This window comes from Globicephala melas, chromosome X (assembly GCF_963455315.2).
Source record: "Globicephala melas chromosome X, mGloMel1.2, whole genome shotgun sequence".
Taxonomy (NCBI): Eukaryota; Metazoa; Chordata; class Mammalia; order Artiodactyla; family Delphinidae; genus Globicephala; species Globicephala melas.
This window is the reverse complement of record NC_083335.1, coordinates 94,968,167-94,984,395: the sequence shown is the minus strand read 5'-3', so window position 1 is coordinate 94,984,395 and position 16,229 is coordinate 94,968,167. Positions and strand designations below refer to the sequence as shown.

General features: G+C 42.4%; 1 protein-coding gene across 1 annotated transcript; it reads left to right on the top strand.

Moving 5' to 3' along the window:
• Positions 1-14,036: 14,036 nt before the first annotated feature.
• Positions 14,037-14,453, top strand: H2AL3 (H2A.L variant histone 3). Its single transcript, XM_070044669.1, has one exon. It carries the CDS (start codon positions 14,037-14,039, stop codon positions 14,451-14,453), a length of 417 nt encoding a protein of 138 aa, XP_069900770.1.
• The last annotated feature ends 1,776 nt before the right edge of the window (positions 14,454-16,229 follow it).

The window sequence follows — 16,229 nt, the reverse complement described above, 5'->3', positions numbered from 1 at the left end:
AAAATAAATGTATTTGCTTCAAACAGCACACTTTTAATACTAAAATGTTATTACAATGGCGCCATAACCAGCTTGACATCAACAGCCCCCCAGATTAAAAGGCACAATCTCTTTCAAGTAGAGCTCTGATCTCCATTTGTCAGCCCACCTGCTCTACTCTGTACTTGTCTGTTGAGTGGGGGGAGCAGAGGAGACATCAGGGAGAATCAAGAGGTGTTCCAGGGTGATCTGCAAAGGAACTGATGCTTGGTGCTTCATTCACTGAAGGGTAAACAATTGACTGCAGGGTCAGAGGAGGATTGCAAGATGTGGTCTAAATTAGAGCCAAACACCTTCTAACCCCTCAGAATACTATCAACCAGGCTAGTATTGAGTAAATATATATTGATCACCTACTAGGGAGAGGCCCTAGGTGGGTACTGGGTTGATAAGATTAGTCTCCACCCATGAAGATCTAATGAAGACTCTTATGATGAAATCTTGATCCTTCATACCCAGGGCTCACATAGCTGCAATTTAAATAGATAGCCAGCAGAGAGAGAAAACACAGAGGTCAAAGGGGCAAATTCATGTTAGGAAAAAACGTCACTAAAATGGGGGAAAAATAAGAGGGCCTAATACATCACTCCTGGATAGTTTTCCCTGAGCATGGAATGTTTCAAAATGTCCCTGATTTGCTCTTTTATCCTGAAGTGCTGTATTTCTTAAACTTTACTGTTAACCCAAGAATCACCTGTGGGCCCATCCCACACCCACTAGATCCGAACCTGTGTGAAATGAGTCTGGGAAATCCAGTATTAACATGTGCCTCTGGGTGATTTTATCAGGAAGTTTAGGAAACATCGCTGCAGCTGGTGGTGCCTGAAACTCCACCATGTGAGCTTATCTCTTTGGTTTGCACAGCAGATCTCAAACTTTAGCTTGAACAAAAGAACTGAATCTCCTGCACTATTTGAATGTAATCCCTTTAGTTTGACAGATCCTCTGAAAGGTTAGGGGACATTCATGCCAAGAATGTTCAAATTACTGCGCCCCACCCTCTAGAGTTTAATTGAGTGGGCCTGCTGTGGAGCCCATTAATCTTTGGACAAGCATGTTAAGAGATTCTGATGGAGATTTTCTGGGAAAAATCTTTGAGAAATTTTGACTTAATTAGAATTTATTCCTCCTGAGAATAAACACATTTCATTCTTCCATATAAAATAAAGATTTGGGGATTGGATTTAAATCCAGATTATAAACCCAGTAGAAAGTAAACTCTTGTGAGGACAGGAATTTTTTTTTTTTTTCCTGTTTTGTTCAGTGATACATGCCCAGCACCTGGTAGAGTGCCTTTTCATTCTGATAGCTAACTTGGGCAACCACTTACTTTAGAACAATTGTAGTCATCCCTCAGTATCTGCGGGAATTGGTTCCAGGACCCCTGAAGAGACCGAAATCCACAGATGCTCAAGTCCCTTATATAAACTGGTGTAGTACAGTTGGCCCTCTATACCACGGTTTCTGAATCCATGGATACAGAGGGCCAACTGTATACCATTTGTAGGGCACTTGATAATTTACCCAGCATCTTCGCATGTGTTTTATGTTTTGAACCCCACAATGAAGTTGAGTGCCTCGATTTATTTTCTGCTTGTTACAATACAGAAGAGAGGCTCAGAGATTTAAAAGAAAATTTTCACGACAGTACTGCCGGTGAGTAGCTGAGCAGACACCAAATACAGATCTTAACCCAACCTAATACTCTTGTCCCAATAGCAGCTTGAGACTATTACAATGAAGGGGGTATAAAATCCCAAATTTTGGCTAGAAAGTTTGGATAGAAAATGCTGGAGTATTGCTTACACTGGCGTTTGTATGCCTAGACAAATGAGGCAATGAGCCAGGTTAATTTAAAGCAGTGGTTCTCAAGGCATGGTCCCTGGATCAGCAGCATCAGTCTCAACTAGAAATGCAAATCTCAAGCCCATCCCAGACCTACTGGATCAGAAACTCTAGGGGTCGGACCCAGGAATCTGTGCTGTAAACCAGGTGATTCTGTTGCATGCTATTGTTTGAGAAATTCTGACTTGAAGGACACAATCTCACAAAGTCCCTCCTATCTCTCCCCTTATCCCAAAATGTGGCTATTAGTTTGAAAGCCTTTTCTGATATATAATAAGCACTTTCTTGTCATTTAGTACATCAGGAAGGTTTTTTTCTCAAACAGTTAGTGAGAAATAGTCACAAATTCAACAAGAGTATGGATAGGTGAAGAGGATGACGAGAAAAATTGTGGGTTCCGAGCATAAATTCTTCTAGGAGGGTGTTGGGAGACTCAGATCTCTAAACCTCAGAGTTGAGAAGAGATAACAATGAAAGCAAATACAGGAAGGACTGAATTCTAAATTTACACTTCCCAGTTGTGTTCAAGATGAATTCTATAACAGTCAGTTGCTTTTCCTGAAATGCTATTGTCTTTTTAAATTGATAATTCTAGCCCATTGTTTCAACCAATCCATTGATCCAATCTACTAAATTCAAAAACAAAAGCAAAAACAGTGAGTGACTCTCACAACAGAAATAATTTTTCTTAAGGAACTGAATCCCCGTTTAACTCTGGATGGGACTTGGCTAAGATGAAGTAAGAAGTGCTTGTCTGCTGAATCTACTGAATGTGTCCAGGACAGCTCCTAAGAGGTCTACAGATATAGCACTCAGCAAGATTCTGTGGCTTTGGGGGAGCTAATATTGGAGCACAGAGAAATAACCAAGAGTTAATTATGTCCCATAAAGCCCAACTTGCACACAGTGAGCCCTCTTTATGGATGTTTTCCAGTCCTCAGCTTGTTTCATGAGTATTTGCCATACAATTTAATGGCAACACCCAAAAGCTTTATGAGATAGAAATCACCTGGATCATCTTTTCTGAACATTTTTTAAAAATTAAAATTAGAGAAGTGCCATGTTTCTACATAGCAGTGAAAACCCTTCTGCTATTTACTTTGGTCCCTATTTAGGCCAGGGTTTGAGTCTAGCTGGCAGGGTACTTTTTACTACTTAAAAAGTACCCTGAATTCTGAATCTTAGAAGAAAGTCACCACTTGCTAGACTTTTGGTGTCTCTAAAGCTGAATGGGAATCATTTACATAAATTATGTCTGATAATATAGACTTTTTCATCTTATACGTCTAAGAGAAAACTAAAACCTTTGTGCTCTATTTCTACCCTAAGCAGATACACTGCAATGCAGTTCTGACACTAGCTACCTGGAGTTAGCATTAGACTCCACAGGTTTAAGGGTTCAGTCCTCCATAAGATTGTTCTTAATTCAAACACCAGCAAACAATTCTCAGGGACCACCCCATTTCTGAGCAGCGAACTATAAATCTGAGGATTCACGTGACCTGGTCAGGTTCGATAATTCGCTAAAACAGCTCACAGAGCTTGCTGAAAGCTCTATTTTAATGGTCATAGTTTTATTATAAAGGGTATATATGGGAAATGGTTTGATAGGGTCTAGAATGCAGAATTTCCATACCCTCTCCCTATGGAGTAAGGGCTCTTCACCCCCCGACCCTGCACATCAGTGTGTTCACTAGCCAAGAAGTTCCACTTAGCTTTCAACTGCAGAGTTTTTATTGAGGTTTCATTACTGAGGCCTGATGGATTAAATCATTAGCTACATGATTGAACTCAATCTGTAGCCCACTACCTTCCCTGGAGGTTGGACTGGCCCAGAGTTCCAACAGTCTACTCACATGGTGGTTGGTCTTTCTGGTGACCAGCCCCCATCCTAAAGCTACCTAGGGGCCCACCGTGAGTCACCTCATTAGGATCACAAAGACAGTCCTATCACTCAGGAAATTTCAAGGGTTTTTTTTTTTTTTTTTTTCAAGTTCTGTGCCAGGAACGGCAGGGATGGGGTGGTAGACAATGAATACCAGATATATTCTTTATTATACCACACCTTGCTTTAATAAACTTATTAATTTTTCAAAGCTGTAGACAAAATTTAGAAACAATACTTCTGCTCTAGTCAAATACCCTTAATTTCAATAGCAGGCTTCATTTCTTTCTAGCACAGTAGATCTTAACTCATGACATTATCATTTGGCAAAACTTTTCATGTCACCTATTGATGGCAAATGAAAAGATAAAAATTATCAGCGGGCTCTCTCTCTTTCCCCTTCTCTGTGCTCTCCATATCTTATTGTTTGTTTTTTAGATCTTCTGATTATTTCATAGGAATGTAGACCCATGGATCATTTTTCCTTCTTTTCCTGATTTGAGATTTAGCTAACACATTTTGAGATATGAGAAGAGAAATAATCATATTAAATCAGCAGAATAATGGAAAGTGATTTTTAAATCAAACATAAATTGGTTTTAGACTTAAGTGATAATGATTCCCCATTCAAGTCTACATACTTCATTTATTCAGCAACTTGCTATGATATCCAGGCACTGAGAATAAAATAGTGATAGAGACAGACAAGGGCCTTTGTTTCATGAAGTTTATATTCTAGTGGAAAGAGACAGAAAAGAAACAAGTAAGCAAAGGAATGGGCAAGCTAATTCCAGAGAATGATGCATGCATGCATACAAAAAAAAAAAAATAGGATAATGTGAAAAACACTGTCTACTTGGGGATGGGACAGGATAATCTAAATTGAGCAGGCAAGAAAAGTCTTATTGAAACAGTGGTCTTTGAGTAGAAATTTTAAAGGATTGATGGAATGAGCCATGGAGAAATCATGGGACGAACTGTCCCTTTAAAAGGGAATAGAAAGTACGAATATTCTCAGGTGAAAGATGAACAAAGAGAGGCACTAGTTAAAGCAGTGAAGACAAATTTTATTCAGTAATAACTATTGCAATAGGAGAGAGAACACAGTGTCACCTGAATTTAACTCCACAAAAACAAAAGGCAGGAGACTTTAAAGGCTGGGGTGTGCTAAAGAAAAGGCACTGAGGGCATTAAGGGGGAATTTGGTCCGTACGACGAGGCCATCTGGGTTTACTAATTGGGGCTCATCCAGAGGAGAAACAAACTTCTCATACCTTTATGAAAAGAGCCAATAGTACAGATTGGAGCAAGGTACCCACTAAAGTTAGGACCTTACCCTCCCATGGAGACTGAGACCAGGATTAAAATTCATCTCCTTGAATGTGTGCATTTCAAAGAAATGGCTCTCAAGTCATTGAGGAGACAGTTCTAGGTGTTGGAAGATTTATATCTCAAAGGAGCAGAGAAAGGATTTATAATTGCAAGCTTTCTAAAGTAATTGCTCTAAGGGGGGGTGGGGGGGAGGGTTATGAGCCTATCTGCCTATTACCAGGTTTTAGCTGAAACAAACAGCAAATTCTCCTGACAGTCTTGAGCTTTCTCAGGCAGGCATTTTAAGGGAGACTGGAGTCATCCTAGGGACATGGCCTTAAGCGCTTTAGAAGCCATGCTAGAGTTTGGGTAATTCTCTTAGTGCAGGGGTTTAAATTGAGTTATGTACCAAGAGGGTTTTTGTTTTATGTTTTTTGCAATTCTTGGTAATAATAAGAGTGAATCTCAAAAACATTATGTTGAGCTGTATATTTCATATTATGGCATTTTACTGTGTATGTGGTTTGACCCAATTTCTAGAAATGGCTAGTTATAAGAAAGATGTCAAGATAATGGGCAGATCTATGGCATTTGGAAATTGTTCCATCTCTTTAGAACTGTAATCCTTGTCCAGAAATTCTCTTTCTTGTCAATCAAATTCTTGAATTTAGGCTGCCACCTTCTCATTTTTCTGCTCCTGATTTCTTTTTTGAAGTCCCCAGGAACTTGATTTCTTCATTTATATGGGAATGTATTTGCACTGCAGGCAGCATTATTCACATAGATTAGGAAGGGAGGCACTCCCACTGGAGATCTGCAATAACAGCTGGCACCTTCTTGCATAACCAAGCCTGGAGCTGACGCAGATTTGACTCAAGTCACATGTACAACTAAGCAAGTATACGACTTGTAGCTAGTACTCTTTTTGCTTACAATATAATGTAGTCTAAAATTTCCATATGTGTTTGGGTTAAGATAAACAGATTCCTACAGTATCTTGTAATATAAAGTCAAGAGGTTTATAATGAGGACAATTTTATTCTATTTTTCAAGTAAATAAAAATTCAAAAAAGTAAACGCAGGCATTTTACATGATCTTATTTCTGCTTTTAATTTTGAAATACTCAGTGTATGAAAATGATTTAACTTATATATGTTTCATGCTTTTAACAGTTTGGCCAACTCTTTCCAGGCTTAACTTTTATTTTTACTACAACCTTTCCATTATAATCTATGCTTATTTGAGCTTTAGAACTCTAAGCTTTCCTCCTCCAACATCTCTCTCATTAGTGTTCAGACAGGTTACCATAGCCTGGACCTGGGTCAAAGTGAACTGAATATTGACATTAATCATGTGAGCTTTCTGAGGACTAAATCTAAAAGTTGTATGACACCTGGATCAATATGGAATATCCAGAAGTGGGAATTTTCAGGTTCTCACAAATTAGCAAATAATTCAGATGCACTTCTTTTTTGAAATATATGAAAATATATGAAATATTGTCCTCTGTAGCATGCACTACATTCAGAGCTTTTCTTATATCTGCCCTTGTTCACATTTGTTTCTCAGGCAACCAAACGTATTTGGATGCAAATAATCACCTTTAGTTTCCTGCTATTTTCTTCTGAGTTTCATGAGTTGGGAGGTAAAGTCCTTGAATAAAGCAGAAGAGGGAGTAGATGAAAGAAGGGAGAGGACTATGATTGGTTCATGGTTTGGTTCTCTTGTGGTGGGGAAAAGAGTCATGTTCTGCTGGCCACTGTAGCCTGGAAGCCTGGAATTAGGTTCATACCATCTTTGGGAACATCTACCTTGTTCTAGTTCAGAGAATGTGCTTCTCAATTCATCCTGCTTGGTGGTATTGTTAGTGAAAATTGAAATGGAAGAATATTGCAGGCAGAGCAGGGGTGTAGAATGCCTCCAGCATGAGATGCATGGATGAGGTTTCAGCTAGTGTAGGGGAAATTGTGCCAGAAGGTGCATGAGTTAAAAGTGTAGCCAGGCTGTGGTAAGACCGGGTAGAATACGCAGCATTAGAGGTTGCAGCCAGCCTCTGTCAGAAACCAGCAAGATCTGGGACAAGTGAATATTCAGACTAGATGAGAGCTTGGCCAAAGGTGCCTGGGTGGGGGTGGGGGGGATATTCATCCTATGGCAGGACAAGTAGGTGGTTTATGGGTAGAGTGAGCATCCAGCCAAGTGGTAGACCAGAATGTAGCTCATGGAAGAGGGGAGCAGCTAGCCTGGTGGAGAACCTGGTGTCAGGTGCAGTCAGGGAGTTTATATCTAGCGTAAGGAAAGCCACAGGAAGTGCATGAGTGAATCATGTAGCTAGCCTAGGGAAAACCTGGAGCTAGCCTATGGAGTTGAATAGATGGAGAAAGATTGCAGGCTAGAAGAGTATTCTGATGCAGGTGCGTCAGAGGGTGCAGGCAGAATAGGTAGGACGTGGCCAGTGGTGCATGAGTTCTGTATGGAGGTGATGTGTGAAGGATCTGGAAGGAGGTGATATGTAAAGGCAGCCTGGGGGGTGAGTAGGTAGAAAATGCACGGATGTAAAGAACTTTATGTCTAGGGAGGGACTAGGTTAGCCTTCATGCTTGGTGCGGGGTGTGGGGGGAGCCATCCAAAGGGGATTTCTGGCAGTAAGTATGTAGGTGGAGAGTATCCAGTCTAGGAGAGGCTTTGGGAGTTCGTTAAGGTGGTTACAGACAGCTTAAAGGAGCACATGGTAAGATGTGCATGGGTGGAGAAGGCCTGAATCTTGGGATAAGAATCTGGAGGAGACCCAGTATTGTACAGGGCAGCCAGTCTAAGGCAGCACATTGCAGTAGTTGCTTGTGTGCATGGTACAGCTAGCCTAGGGGAGGATCAATAAGAAGTAAATGGTGGAGAGATCATGTATCATATGGAAGGGTATAGGTATAGAATGAAGCCAGCTTATAGGGTGCCAGCAAGAGATGCATGAACGAGGTTCCAGCCAGCACAGGGAAAGTTATGGCAGGAAGTGCATGGTGAAAGGTGTAGCCAGGCTATTGGAGGATCAGGTAGGAAGTGTGTAGCTGGAGTTAAAAATACACCAGGATGTGCATGGGAAGAGGAAGCATCCAGACTAAGTATGGTCTCAGCAAGAGATGCAAGGGAGGAGGGAACGTATAGCCTGTGGTAGGACCAAGTGGGCAGATCATGGGTGGAGGGAGCATACAGCCAAAGAGAAGACCAGAAGTTCATGAGTGGAGGGTGAAGCCAGCCTGGGATAGGACATGTCAGGGTACACAGATGTGTACACCGCAACCACCCAAGGGGAGGTATTGAAAGATGATCCATGGGTGGAGAGTGCAGCCATCCAAGGGACCAACATATATGGAAGCACATGGGAAGAGGGAAGACCCAGCAGAAAGGAGGAAATTACAAAAAACACATGGGTGGAGAAAACATCCAGCTTATAGTAGGATCAAGTGGGCTATTCATTGGTTGAAGGGGAATCTAGCCAAGGGGAAGAAGTGGAAATAGTTACAAGATAGGAAAGTGAAGCCAGCTTAGGAGGAAGGCCTGCAGGCAGTGCATGGGTAAAATAGGCAGTGAGCCTATGAGAACCAGCAGGAAGTGCTGTGGGGCCCATCATCAGCAGGTGCACATCTGGAGAATTCAGGAAGCCTAGGGAAGACTAGGCAGGAGGTGCATGGGTGGAGGGAGCATGCAGTCAAAAAGCGTGGAATGGCAGGAAGCAGAAGGCTTGAGGGAGTATTCCAGTCTCCTTAGAGAACCAACAGCATGAGAATCAGTGGAGGGAGGAGAAGGTTCATGGGCAGAAGTGTAGTATTCAGCCTAAGGTAGGATTGGTAGGAAGTTCACGTGTGTAGGAAGCAGCCATTCCACGCAAGGATCCAGCGGGTACTACGTGCATGAAAGATGCAGCCAAATTATTGGAGGAATCAAAAAGATCTGTAAACATGGAGGGTGCAGCTAGAGGAACGGGCTGAAAGTGCATGGCTGGAGGAATCTTTAGGAGGTATATAGATACAGGGCACAGCAAGAATAAGACAGGATTCGGCAGAAGGTGAAAGGGAGCAGGGTACACTCAACCTAGGGAGAGGAATTGTCAAGTGGTGCATGCACTAGGGAGCATGCAGCCAGCCAAGGGGAGGAATAGGCAGGCAGTGCATAGATGGAAGGAACATGTAGCCCAGGAAAGGACATGGCAGGAAGTGCATGGCTGGAGAGAGCATCTACCCTAGGGGAGGTCTTGGCGGGAGTTGCAAGGGTGGGGTGAGTGTGGGGCATATCTGGCTGTAAGGTCGCGGGTAGTGGGAGCAGCCAGTGTAAGGAGGACCCAGCAGGAAATGCATGAGTCAAGGTATCAGCCAGGTTTGGCGAGGACGGTGCAGGACGTAAATAGGTGAAGGGAGCATCTAACCTAGGGGGTGATATTAAAGGAAGTGTATGAGTGGAGGGTGCAGACAGCCTCAAGGAGGAGTCAGCAATATGTGCATGGGTCCAGGGAGCATCCATCCTAGGGTTGGACACAGTCAGAGGTACTTGGGTACAGCCAACCTAGGAAGGACCTGGCAGAAAGTGCATGGATGGAACGCAGGCATGTAAAAGAGGACCTAGCAGGAACTACATGTTATAAAGCGTTCAACCAGCCTGGAGAAAAACCAGGCAGGAAGAGCTTGGGCAGAAGCAGCAGACAGCAGAGGGGAGGACATTGTAAGAAATGCATGAGTGAAGAAAGCATCCAGTCTAGAATGAGACTCGCTCACCCTAGGTGAGGACTCAGCAGGAGGCTCATGGGTGAGGGGTATCATCAGATTGGTGGAGGACACAGCAGAAGGTATAGGGTTTTAGTGACTTCCTAACCTGGGGAGGAATAGGAAGAGATGCATGAATGGACAAAGGTGAACCCATCCTAAGGCAGAGTCCGGCAGGAGGTGTATGGGTGGAGGGACTGCCTAGCTGAGAGGAGGATATGGCCGGGTGTGTATGGTTGAGGATGCACAGCACGTGTTGTGTGGTGCAGGGTGGAGCCAGCCTAGGCTCAGGCCATCAGGAAGTACATAGTGGGAGAGAAGAATGAAGCCTAGGCAAGGACTAAGCAGGAGATCCATGAAAAGAGGACTCATTTAGGTTAAGGGAAGACTTGATAGAAAGTGTATCAGTGGGTGGTTATGCTAGCCCAAGGGAGGACGTGGCAAGTGCTTCATAGTTGGAGAGTGCAGTCAGCCTAGGAGAGGAAATGGCAGGAGCTGCATGGGTAAAGGAAGCATCCATTCAAGGAGGACTCAGCAGGAGTTGCGTAAGGATTGGAATTGCCCCCTAGAGGATAAACTGACAGATAAACTGACAATCTATGCAGCCAAAGAGGTTGCATCTAGCCTGAGGGAGAAGTAAAGGAGGGGCATCAGTGCAGAAAGCAGCCATTGTAAGGGAGGACCCAGCAGAAAGTGCATGAGTGTTGGTTTCAGCTAGCCTAGAGGAAGATTCAGAAGGAGATGCAAAGGTGGAGGTTTCAGCCAGTCTAGAGGAGGAATAGGCTGGAAGTGCATGAATGGAGGCAGTATTCTGTTTAGGGGAAGACTGACCAGGAGGTACATGGATGGAGGGTGTAGTCAACCTTGGGCCATACTTGTTAGGTGATGCGTGGGTGGCGGTTACAGCCAGCCCAGGGTAGGACTCAGCAGGAGAAGTATGGGAGAGTGAGCATTCACTTAGGAGACAACTCAGCTGGAGGTGTGTGGCTGGAAGGTGCAGCTAGGGGAGGGCTCGGTTCTAAGTTCATCATGGTGGGACAGCCAGTCTAAGGAGGATCCAGCAGGTACCCCACGAGTTAAGAGAGCAACTAGGTGTGAAGAGGCTAAGTGCAGAGGATGGGGATGCTTCAGCCTAGAGCAGGACATTGAAGGAAGTGGAAGGTGGAGTGTGCATCTGTCCTAGGTGAAGATATGGCAAGAAGTGCAGGTGTGGAAGGTGCAGCCAGCCTAAGGGAGGGCACGGCAAGAGGTGCATGAGAGTACAGTCCATCAGCCTAGGGAGGAATCTACCAGGAGGGCCAAGAGTGGAAGGAGTATCCCACCTAAGGCAGAATTGAGCAGGAAGTACATGGATAGAGGGGAAGCCGGCCTTGAGGAGTCACCAGTAGGCACCCAGGTAAACACAAATGGTTGTATCAAGGCTATCTTTTGATAAAAGGGACAATACAGTATTTGATAAACTCAGTATTTAAATAAACACAAATCCTTAACACTTACAGTATTGTAGGGTATTTGTTTATCTTAAGAGGTAAGTGAGCCTGTAAATTAGAAACAGAATGTGTAATGTCATTTTGGTGCGATATAGAATCTCTTTTTGAACATATTACCATAAAAGATGAAGAGCGAACTTTTTAACAACGTCTTATTAAGAGCAGAACAATGCTACAAGGACTTTACTATTTTCAGAGAGGACATTAAATTTTAGGTTTATATCACTGTAGTATTTCATTCTAAAGGAACCACAAACTCTCTTTTATAATTTTATGAATGAACCCATCAAACCTGAGCCAGATTTGGCAAACTTTTAACACAGATTTGTGTTCCTTTTCATATTGTCTTGAACTTTCTGCAAGCTGCAAAACCTTATTACTGTGGAAATAAAAGGTGGCTTGAATGATGGTTCAATTTGGTTAAAAATGAATTTATATCTTCATAATGTTAAATAGTAACGAAAAGTAATGCTGCTTTATTTGATCAGTAAACCTGTGTAAGTTAAGGAAAAACATTCCCAAGTACAAAAAAAGTGTGTTTGTGTTATACTTGACACTGGTAAATGAGAGAGAACATATTCCTTTACATTAAACACTAAAGATGAAACTAATCCTTTTCACCAAATATTTAAATTATATGAATTTAAATTCTTAAAATGAATCTGAGTTGTTTTATGGAAGAATCTTTTTATACTCCATTTTTATAATGGAGTATATTTAAAGGGTCAGAAATTCAGTTTCCTTATTTTCAGGAAATTTTAGGAATACTCAATTTATGTAAGCAATTGTTTATCTAGATATGCCAGTCAGAACAGAGGCGCCTTTAATTTCCGATAATTTATAATCTACTATATTAATACTGTGTAGGAAAACTTTACGTACACAATCAGAGGTGAAGGCATTTCTGAATTACAGGCACATAGACATACAAGCATGGAGAAGTAGAGCTTATAGCTTCAATTCTACAATTTCAGGAACAGGTCAAGTATAAACACAGAAACAGTGAACCTCCCTGGTACAGATATCAAATAGCTCTTCTCCTCCCAGAGGGTATGAAATTCTTCATTGATGTGAGCTCAAAAATAGACAAAAAGACTGATGAACCAGATTCTGTGTTGTCTCTCACCCCATGGGAACTAGATCTGTACAAACCAGCAATCTAGAGAGATCTTCAAATGGCAAATCATAAATACAAATTCTCACCACATGACCAAGCAATTGCACTTTTAGGTTATGTGTACAAGAAAATTGAAGCCATATGTTAACACAAAAACTTGTACATAAATGTTTATAGCGGCATTATTTTTAATAGCCCAAAAGTAGAAAAAACCAAAATGTCTATGAACTGATGAAGAGATAAAGAAAATGTGATATATACATAAAATGGACTGTTTTTCAGCCTTAAAAATGAATTGAAGTACTGATACATGCTATAATGTGGATGAACCTTGAAAACATGCTAAGTGAAAGAAACCAGATACAAGATGCCCCTTATTGTATGAGTCCATTTATGTAAAATATCTAGAATAGGTAAACCCATGAAGACAGAAAGTAGATTGTCGGAGGCTGGTGGGGAGAGAGGAATAAGGCCTTACAGCTTAAAGGGTATGGAGTTTCTTTTGGGGGTGCTGAAACTATTCTGGAATTTGAACTGATACTCTCACAACATTGTGAATATATTTTTTAAAAAACGCTGAATTATACACTTACAATGGCTGAAATGGTGAATTTTGTTTATGTGGACTTTACCTTAATAAAAAAAGAAAAAGAAAACTGAAAACCCAATTACCAACCATGGCTATCAATAGCAGGAAATAGCTTATTGGCTGTAAATGAGCCAAAAACACAACAGAAACATTAAATCAGTAGAGAAGAAAACAAAAAATTATAAAAAGAGTCAACGATGTGTTACTGATGCATTGAATTCACATTGGAGAGCCAGGAAAAGACATGCCTGGGCCTTAAATGTTCATGTGGGTTACTTCTCTGTCATTGTAGTTACCTGGCTCTGATAGGTGAAATAATTGGACATATGGGTGTGTCTTCCAGAACACTTAAAGGTAATTATCAAGCAAGTATAAAATCATACCACTTACCCAGATAGGAACACATATTAAAACATTTTATTTATCACGTAAGGAACTTGGCAGATATTATAACTAGTTGACAAGAGAAACCAAAGAACAGAAACAGGAATATTGACCAGGAATAGTAAGATGAATATGTAAACAGGGGCAAAATTGGTTTGATTATCGTATGAAGGGGACAATTGAGCCTCCACTGGAGGTTGTGGGTATCTATCAGCGACCTACAACTTACAAAAGGATGTAAAAGGGCTCAAAGATAGTGTGAGGCTAGAATCAAATAACAGGGAGTTGTGTCCTATAGACAAGGAGCAGTTTTCCATTGAAACACATTTTTAGGTAGAATGCTGAAGTCTAGTACTGATACAAAGTTAAGAGTTCCCTGAAAAAGAGAGTCCTTTCAGCAGAGAGACCAGATTCCTATCACAGACATTTCTAGGCCAGTCCTGATCAGGGCCCAGTGGACACCGATGACTCACAAAGTCTGAGCTGTCACAAAGGTAGCACCCTGACCAATAAAAGGCTGGAGTGCAGGGATACTGCAGGCAGAAAGACACACTGGCCTCTCGAGAGACCCAGGCCAGCAGGACAATCAAGGTGAACTGATCAGGGCAGAACCCAGCCAACATCATGTCACAGAAAAGAAGCTTCTGGTTCTATCATTGTCAAAAGAAACGCTACCTCTTCCACTCCAGAAGAGCCGAGCTGCAGTTCCCCGTGAGCCGCATGAAGCTCCTCCTGCAAGAGGCTTGCTACGCCCAGTGCCTGAGCTCGTCCACTGCTGTGTTCCAGACCAGCAACCTCGAGTATGTGGCGGTCAACACCGTGGAGCAGGGAGGCCCTCAACAACCACAATATGCGCATCACCCCGAGCACGTGCAGAGGGCACTGGACAACAACAAGCGCCTCAGCTGCCTCTTCGAGCCCAGCACCTTCTGTCCACTGCTGAGCTGCCCCTGCCCAAGGAGAAGTAGTGATGCCCTGGCCCCAGAACCCGGCCGGACCTCATCAGCAGCCTCTTCTCGCCCCCAAACTGCCCACGGATGAGGGAGGCCTTCTGCCCTCAGCACTGCTATTAAAGTGTTTCAACGCATGGCTGTGCTTCTGACTCCTGTCGTTTTTGTCATTTGTAGGTGAGGTGTCTGTGGGACATCCAGGAGGGGCCGTCTCATGGGGGGGGGGGTTGGAGGGGTGGAGGGTGTGGTCAGGGTGGGATGCTGCTCCCCTGATTTCGGGGAGCGTATTCCCATGGTGATGGTGTGGGGTCCTGAGGTGAGTAGCTGGCCGAGGTTGTGGGGATAGAGGACTTAGTCCCTCACTGGCTGTGAGAGAGTCCAGGCCTGGGAGGCTGGGAGGTTGGCGGGGGCTCCCCAGCATGTCGAATTCCCAGAATCATGGTGGTAATGGGGGAGGGGCTGAAAACCATGATGGGAGAACCGAAGGCTTTAATCATGATGGGGAACATCTAAAAGTGGGAGGTGATGGCAATCAGGTGGGTGGACAGGGTGGCACAGCAGTTGGCAGTGAACTTAATGGGACACGGCCTTTACGTGGAGATTGAGTAGTGATGGGGAGACCAAAAAGACCTACACATAAAAGGAATTATGGCCATGTTGATTTCATATTGATTTACACCCTGCCTCATTTCAAAAAAGGACTTGAGGCTGGGCTTATTAGATAGTGCTGTGATACTCTCTGTGGAATATATCCTTCTGTCCTCTCTTGTGGACACTGGTAAATTAAATAGTAATATTATATAAACGTACCATCTGGACTAAAACATGCAATTCAAGCAGTTCTTGTGATTACTAAATATTATCAGACTTATGCTTAAATGTGTCCCATTGTAAATGCAATTATAAATCTCATTCTCAGATGAAACACCTAACCTATGATCATTTATTTGATAGAGGAACAGAGTTACCAGCAGCTGAATACATGTTTTAAGCTGTGTAAGTATATAAATTCTGTCTCGTCTTCCCTTTAGGTCTCTAATCCATTTTGAGTATATTTTTGTGTATGGTGTTAGGGAGTGTTCTAATTTCATCCTTTTGCATGTAGCTGTCCAGTTTTCCCAGCACTACTTATTGAAGAGACTGTCATTTCTCCATTGTATATCCTTGCCTCCTTTGTCATAGATTAGTTGACCGTAGGTGCATGGGTTTATCTCTGGACTTTGTATCCTGTTCCATTGATCTATATTTCTGTTTTTGTGCCAGTACCATACTGTCCTGATTACTGTAGCATTGTAGTATAGTCTGACGTCCAGGAGCATGATTCCTCCGGCTCCGTTTGTTTCCCTCAAAATTGCCTTGGCTATTTGGGGTCTTCTGTGTCTCCATACAAATTGTGAAATTTTTTGTTCTAGTTCTGTGAAAAATGCCAGTGGTAGTTTGATAGGGATTGCATTGAATCTGTAGATTGCTTTGGGTAGTAGAATCATTTTCACAATGCTGATCCTTCCAATCCAAGAACATGGTGTATCTCTCCATCTGTTGCTATCATCTTCAATTTCTTTCAACAGTGTCTCATAATTTTCTGCATGCAGGTCTTTTGTCTCCTTAGGTAGGTTTATTCCTAGATATTTTATTCTTTTTGTTGCAATGGTAAATGGGAGTGTTTTCTTGATTTCACATTGTTCATCATTAGTATATAGGAATGCAAGAGATTTCTGTGCATTAATTTTTTATCCTGCTACTGTACCAAATTCATTGATTAGCTCTAGTAGTTTTCTGGTAGCATCTTTAGGATTCTCTATGTATAGTATCATGTCATCTGCAAACAGTGACAGCTTTACTTCTTCTTTTCAGATTTGGATTCCTT